The sequence below is a fragment of the Arvicanthis niloticus genome, unplaced genomic scaffold, assembly GCF_011762505.2.
Source record: "Arvicanthis niloticus isolate mArvNil1 unplaced genomic scaffold, mArvNil1.pat.X pat_scaffold_599_arrow_ctg1, whole genome shotgun sequence".
NCBI lineage: Eukaryota > Metazoa > Chordata > Mammalia > Rodentia > Muridae > Arvicanthis > Arvicanthis niloticus.
In genome coordinates this window covers 1,020-8,345 of record NW_023046219.1, presented here as the reverse complement: position 1 = coordinate 8,345, position 7,326 = coordinate 1,020, and the positions used below count along the sequence as shown (strand labels likewise).

General features: G+C 49.2%; 1 protein-coding gene and 4 non-coding genes across 5 annotated transcripts; 4 read left to right on the top strand and 1 right to left on the bottom strand.

Annotated features, from left to right (window-relative positions):
* Positions 1-437: 437 nt before the first annotated feature.
* Positions 438-512, top strand: Trnaw-cca (transfer RNA tryptophan (anticodon CCA)). The gene has a single exon. It is a non-coding gene; the product is annotated as a tRNA-Trp (tRNA).
* Positions 513-916: 404 nt separating this feature from the next.
* Positions 917-998, top strand: Trnas-gcu (transfer RNA serine (anticodon GCU)). Its single transcript has one exon. It is a non-coding gene; the product is annotated as a tRNA-Ser (tRNA).
* A 215-nt stretch (positions 999-1,213) lies between these two features.
* Trnat-agu (transfer RNA threonine (anticodon AGU)) lies at positions 1,214-1,287 on the top strand. Its single transcript has one exon. It is a non-coding gene; the product is annotated as a tRNA-Thr (tRNA).
* Positions 1,288-1,632: 345 nt separating this feature from the next.
* On the top strand, positions 1,633-1,706 carry Trnai-aau (transfer RNA isoleucine (anticodon AAU)). Its single transcript has one exon. It is a non-coding gene; the product is annotated as a tRNA-Ile (tRNA).
* A 743-nt stretch (positions 1,707-2,449) lies between these two features.
* On the bottom strand, positions 2,450-4,271 carry LOC117702233 (BLOC-1-related complex subunit 6-like). The gene is given in 3 exon segments (XM_034493478.2): positions 2,450-3,413; positions 3,416-3,926; positions 3,928-4,271. Coding segments are annotated over 3 exon segments (1,080 nt in total). The 5' UTR covers positions 4,240-4,271; the 3' UTR covers positions 2,450-3,156.
* Positions 4,272-7,326: the final 3,055 nt, after the last annotated feature.

Genomic DNA, 7,326 nt, shown 5'->3' with positions numbered 1-7,326 from the left:
TCAGGAGCCCTCAGGTACAGTTGAAAGCTGAAGTGAGGGAACGTGTGCAGCCGAAGGAGAGAAGACCCAGCCCTGATGAACCGCTTGTAAGACAGAGTGATGGAGGGGGAGACCAACAGACTGGTGTCCTAGATCCAGTTAAGACCAGGCTTTAACAGTGTGATCGTGGACTAAGACCAGTGCTTGCCCTTGGGGTGAGAGAAGTATCTTTGATCTCCTACCACTTGATCTTCCACAGGACTCCAGGGACAGAGTGAGGAGGCCATGGAGCAAGAGGTGTGAAGCTGCTCGCTCTGAAGAGTTCAGTCTGTGGGTCTTCCTTCCAGGGGAGAAGGTCCATTCTTTGTGTTTCCAGGAGCATTCATCAATGGAGACAGGTGGGCGGATGGGGTGGCTCACTGTAGTAGTCATGTCGGTCCCTGTCGACAGCCGTGGCCGGCCGCCTCGTGGCGCAACGGTAGCGCGTCTGACTCCAGATCAGAAGGTTGCGTGTTCAAATCACGTCGGGGTCAGTTCCCTTTTGTTACTTTTATTTAACGTCCTTTATTTTTGTCCCAATGATCAAAGAAACAGCTCTTAAAAGAACAAGAATGAGAAAGCTCAGGAGCACCAAATCTCAACGCCTCCCGGTTAATATATCTCGCGAGTATTTTTTTTTTAATTTTTATTTATTTATTTTTTATTTATTTATTTATTTTTTTGGATAATCAAGGTAATTCTGGGCAGAGAGCAGAACTCTCAATGACAGCCAGCCACAATTGGAGTATTCAGTGTTTCCAGCCGCGGAGAGACAGAGCCATTATTGCTCTGCGAATTTGCTCTGCAGTTATCAACAGAATTTTTACAAACGCAAGGCCTAATCGGCAGGGGTAAGAGTTGAGCTCTCAGAGAAGCCGAAGCAACCAATAAATATGTGGACGAGGTGGCCGAGTGGTTAAGGCGATGGACTGCTAATCCATTGTGCTCTGCACGCGTGGGTTCGAATCCCATCCTCGTCGTGTGTAGCTTCTAAGGTCTACATTCAGTTTTGTATCCTAGAAACAAGGGTCTATGTCATAAAATTTCAGGTTCTAAGTCAGACACCTCCTACAGTTTCTTCCACTCCGTTCTTCACTCCCTCGCTCGTACTTTTCCAGCACAGCCAAAAATTAACTGTCTTTATGTGCCCTGGAATTGACCTGGCCAAGTAGTGAACGCATCATAACGTCACATAGGCGCCGTGGCTTAGTTGGTTAAAGCGCCTGTCTAGTAAACAGGAGATCCTGGGTTCGAATCCCAGCGGTGCCTACGTGGTTTCTATTTTACAGAAAATAGAAACGTTTCCAGATCTGGACGTCACGTCACGCCCCTCCACTCATTGCATCTCTGGCATCTTGTGACTTTGTATTTGGGAGCGGTTACTAGAACGTGTTGTCCAGCCTTGAATGTCAAGTTTACGCTCCGACGAACAATCAAATGCCAAAATCTCACCTATTGGGCTTTGTCAGAATTTCTGCTTGATTGTTCATTTGAGTATTTCATTTGAGTAGTTTGGATATTTTATTTTTCCGTTTAGCAAAATGCATTTTCTAGACAGACTGGGTATATATCCATCTGTTTACATGGTGTTAGGATACACAACTTCTTGTCTCTGGCCGGTTAGCTCAGTTGGTTAGAGCGTGGTGCTAATAACGCCAAGGTCGCGGGTTCGATCCCCGTACGGGCCAGTATGTACATCTTTTTAAAATGAAAAGCATTTGTTCAATATGATTACTTTCTCCTTAGCAATCATGATATGAAAGTATGGAATTCTCACAGTTTGGTTTTATTCCTGATATTCACCTCTTAACAGGGTGGCTCTGCCAGCTTTAATAATTTTCTGAAAAGGAGATATTTAAAAAAAACTCCATACAGCAGTTTGTCTAATACTGAAACGGTTCCAACTAAACAAATGTTCTGGATTCTGTGAGAATGTGGGAATGTCTTGTACTGTGGAAATCGTTACTTTTGTGATCTTGGATTTTTATGATCATAACATGTAGTTCCTGAATGTGCTATGTAAATTGTAAGAAGACCGCCTTTGCGATTGTGATACAATTGTCTCAAATCGTACATAACTCTGATCAGGGAAGCGAGGTCAGGGATAGAGCTGTCAAGAGTTTATATTTTCTCTATAACCAATCTGCCCAGTGTCTACCTGTGCATCGGGAGTAGTGAAGCCCTTTCCCTTCAAGACCCTTGCTTGTGTTTCTGCTGTACTGACTCTTTGGGCCCTTTATGAAAGTATCTCCCTCAGCTCTGATGCATATCCTTCTTCTAGCTTGAGACTTCCTCCCCCCACACTCCCAGTTCGAACTCCCGGAGCTCCATGAGTCACAAGTTTAGACAGAACACTTAACATCAGGGGCCTTCATTCCCATTCCTTTGGCTTCCCAACCCCTTTGACCCCACACAAAAACAGGCGCAAGCCTTAGCAGCAGCAGCACTTTAATTCCACAAAAACTCAGAAAGCCAAAATTAATTAGAATTCTCCACAACAGGTGGGCTTCAAAACCAGTAACAATTCTACTTGAACCCTGAGAGCAGCGAGGCACTCCCTCCCCCACCTCTCTCCCTCCTTCAGGAAATGTGCTCCCGTTAGCTCCACCCCGTGACATTTTAGGGGACCAGAGGGAAGAAGCAGGTTATGCAGATGTGCACCCTCGCCGTCCCGGCTGTGTGGACAAGAACCGCTCAAGTTCCTAAAACCCTTGGCACTTGAGGTGTGGCCACTGGACTCCGGATAGCCGCAGCGGGGCTGGGGACTCTTCCGTTCTCTTCTGGTCACACATTCGGGCCTGCCCCACCCTCCAGCAGAGATCTAAGGACCTGTATTCTTCCCATGGACGGCGTTCTAGCTTAGGGAGAAGAGTCAGGAAGAGCAGGGTAGCTACAGATGAGCAACTGAACAAAAGCAGAGCTACATCCCTTCCCGCCAGGAAAATGCTCACAACTTCCCCATTTGCACTTCTTAGGCTTAGAATGGGCACAGGCCCCCTAAATGCTCGTGGAAGAACCTCTAACGCACAGGCCTCCCCGCAGCAGGCAGTGTCCGCCAGGGCTCTTTGAAGAATCCTGAGGGTCCTACTGGACCCTGGTCTGGCCAGGTTAGGTATGGCCTCTCCTCTATGCTCCTGATCACTTGCATAGGGCCTCCAACACCTCCAGAGTGCGTCGGATATCTCGGACTTGGCGTGCCAGCCCCTGAACCGGTTGCAAAGCCCGTTCCAGCTCCTCGCAGCGCGCAAGCAAGGTGTACATGCCCTTGATGCTCATGTCCACGGCTTCACCTAAGGAGTCTACCGCGTCGCGGTAGGTCTGGATACAGCCCACGCTCAACGCTGTCAGCTCCTGCACCGCACCACCCAGCCCGCGAAGCAGACGGTCCACCCTGCGCCCAGCTCGCGACTCAGTCGCTCCAGATCCCTCAGCACGTCCGGGTCGATGGGAGGGATAGTGGGGGTGGGTGCGGGCGTTAGGCAGGGCCGCACAGAGGCAGGGGGAAGGGATGGTGGGGCGCCACTCAGTCGGATCTTGAGTTGCAGGTTGTTGGCGACAAAGTGAGTAAGATCTCCGTGGCGGCTCACCGTGCCCTCGAGCTCTAGGGGGCTGGAGATGGTGGCGCGACGTCCTCCGCCCGCGCCGGCCTCGCCACTGGATGAAGATCCCCCTCCGCCGCACGCCCCACTCAGCCCGTCCAGGCTGCGGCTGTCCTGAAGGCGGCTGGGGAACGAGCGGCCAGCCCTACCCGCCGCTGCCTCGTCGTCGTCGTCATCGTCGTCTTCACCCTCTTGCTGAGGCAGCTCCATATTCATCTCGACGCCTCTCGGGCTCCCTCGACGGCAGACTCTCAGAGCAGAGGGCTGATGCTCGCTGGGCTCGGGCTCCGGGTACCAGGAGGACGGGGGGCGGGGCGTGCTCGGAACCTGGCGCCCCCCGGCGTCCCCCGGTCCCTGACGGCGTCGCCCGGGAGCTCGGCTTGTCCTCCCAAGTGTCCAGCTCCGGCCGATGGGCGATGCTGCCGCTCGAAGTCTTCGGGGACGCTCGGGGATGACGGCTCGCGACCCCAACGCTCTCAGCCTCTTCCTCCCTGGACAGCGTCCGGACTGAGAGCGGCTTCGAGGGCGTTCCGGACGGCCTGCCGCCGAAAGTCGCGGCCTGGTGCTCAGCTCCGACCGATAGATCCGGCTCCGACCCGAGCCGCCCCCGGGCGGCCTCCATACTGCGGGTGGGGGCCGGAAACCGCGAGTCTTCCGCCAGGCCTCCGGAGCAGCAGCGGCGCCTTTAAGGGCGTTGGCGGAGGCGCGCCGATTGGCAGCCGGATGATAATGGTCCGGACAGGAAAGACTCTCTGATTGGTCGCTACCCAGGAAGTTCCGGAAGGAGGGCTGTTATTGAACTGCAGAACACACGTGAAAGCCAGTCGGGTCGCCTCTTCCAGGTGACAGCTGTGCGCGAGGCCCCGCCCTTTCGGAAAGTTGAGGGGGCGGATCTTAAAAGACCCGAACCCCGAAGCGCCCGAGCCCACGGGGGCGGAGCTTAAGCTCTACGTCCACATTGGTGTCGTCCAGAATTACCGCCTAGCAATCACACACAACCGGGGATCGTTCTTGGGATTTCTAGAGGTTCTTGGATGCTCAGGGTTGGACTGAACCTAGCTAGATAACCGAGAAAGAAAAACAGCACCAAGAGAAATAAAGCCAGAATTCTCAGCGAACATGACTGATTGGTTCCATCCTTGAAACCTTGACAGACTGGTCTTTGAAGCACCCCAGAGCGACTCACTGTGCAGGGAATTGCAGCTTGTGGACTTTCCTGTGCTTTTGTCACTTTCGGCCTCCTGTCCCCTCTGTGTAGAGCGTTCCTCTCATTGGAGGATAATATTGAGATGTTGTCACAAGAGAAATATTCCATAGATAAAAGGATTAGAGATTTTGATAATCACTCTGGGGAAATAAAAGGCAGTGATTGAGGCCTCAGTCGAGAAGGGTCTCTGATGAGAACTATCAAGAGCATCAACTCATCTTGCTGACAGAGGGAAGAGTGGCTTACCTAAACCTCAGAGGTAAAGAGATTTGACATAAACAAGAAACGGTGGGGCACGGAGGGAGTGTCAAAGCGAAGACACCAGGGCTAAAATAAATGAGAAGGGAGAGGATTAACAACAATGAGACCAAAGATTGGGGACCCAAGGAGTCGCATTTCCCAGGGCATTGTAGTTTCTGTAGCAGAGATTCTTTCGAAGGGCCGTGGTGCAGGAATCAGATGGTAGAAAAGTCGTCAACTACAAGATACAACCAAAGCCTTGGGACCCTTCTAGTTAACAAAACAATTCATTAATATTCTTCCTCGGTTTATAATCTTTGTATAGCCCAGGCTGTCCTGGAACTAGCACTGTAGACCAGGCTGGCAGCAACCTCACAGAGATCCTTGTGCCTCTGCCTCCCAACTGCTGGGGTTAAAGGCAGAACGACACCGTGCCTGACTTGTTCCTGTTTTTGAAACTGAATCCTGTGTGGAAAGTGTGTACAATTACTGTGGATAGTAATTGCAGAATCTTTCCGGTTTTGCCAGCACCGACATAGACTTTTGCAGGCCCCTCCACCCTGTCTTTATTTATTCTTATGTTCCTTGCTCATTGCTTGAGGTCTTTTTCCTTTGAAAGAAGTCATCTTTTACAAGTCTTTTGTCTTCTGCTATTACTATTACTTTCCTCTTCATGCCAAAGGTGTGTCTTGCCACCACCAAAATGGATTTTAAATTTCAAAAAATAAGATGACATTTGGTGTGACAGTGGTGGTTTTACCTCGTGGCATAAGGTTTAGTTGGGACATTGTCTTCCCTACTATTTGGTGACCCCATTTATATTTCATATATGTACATATTTTAGCATATTTTAGGAAGCCCTATAGTTTTCATATGGTTTTAAAATGGCATAAATGCCCATACTTCTGCCTTTACCTTCTTTCCCGACCCATTTAATCCTCCTAGTTTCCCCTTTGTCTCTCCATAGCAATATATTCTATTTCCCTGTCTAGGCACCTGTCTTAGTTTGGGTTTCAATTGCTATAAAGAGACAACATGACCACAGCAACTTAAAAAAAAATTCTCTGTTCTCCTGTCTTCTCAGTCACTACCAACCCTTATACTTTCAAACACAAGCTGTTTTTTAAAAAGACTTAATTTATGTATCTGAGTACACTGTAGCTGTCTTCAGACACACCAGAAGATCCCATTACAGATGGTTGTGAGCCACCATCAAACTAATGAACTCAGGACCTCTGGAAGAGCTGTCAGTTCTCTTAGTGACAGTCATCTTTCCAGCCCCTCATGGCAACTCTTATAAAAGAAAACATTTAATTGGAGCTGGTTTACAGTTCAGAGGTTTAGTCCATTATCATCATATAAAAAAGCATGACGGCCTGCCGGCAGACATGGAGGCTGAGAAGTACTGAGAGCTCTACATCTTGAAGGCATCAGGAGAGACAGTGACACACCTCCTCTTACAAGGCCACACCTCCTAATAGTGCCACTCCCTATGGGCCTATGGGGGCCATTTTATTCAAACCACCACAATGCCCAGCCTTGGCTTATTAAGACTGTAGTACACATATCAAAAGCTAACACCCACAAAGAAAACACACGATGGATGTTTGTCTTTGAGGCTTGGGTTACCTCATACAGGATGATTTTTTTTCTAGCTGTGTCCATTCACCTGCCGTGTCAAAATCTCTTTTTTCTTAATAGTTGAATCATATTCCACTGTGTAGTGGAGCAGTTTCATTACCCATTCATCAGTCCATGGCTATTTTCAGTTCTGTTATAAATGAACATGGCTGAGCTAGTATCTCTGTAATAAGATGTAGACTTCTTTGGGTATATGCCCAAGAGTAGTATAGGTAGATCTTGAAGTACCCTGATTTCCAGATTCCTGAGAAAGGGTCACACTGATTCCCATGGCTGTACCAGTCTGCACTCCCACCAGCAACTCCCATTCTCAATGGCATGCTGTCACTCATTTGATTGATCCTGTTGGTTAGTTTTTCACCAATTTGTTCCACATACTATTGCCTTCCCACAGTGCCTCCTGTGTCACTGTCTTAGTCAGTGTTCTGTTGCTGTGAAGAGACACCAAGACCATGGCACCTTTTTTTTCTTTCTTTCTTTCTTTCTTTCTTTTTTTTTTTTTTCTAGACAGGGTTTCTCTTTGTAGCCTTGTCTGTCCTAGAACTCACTCTGTAGACTATGCTGGCCTGGAATTCAGAGATCTGACTCCCAGTGCTGGGATTAAAGGCGTGGGCCACCACC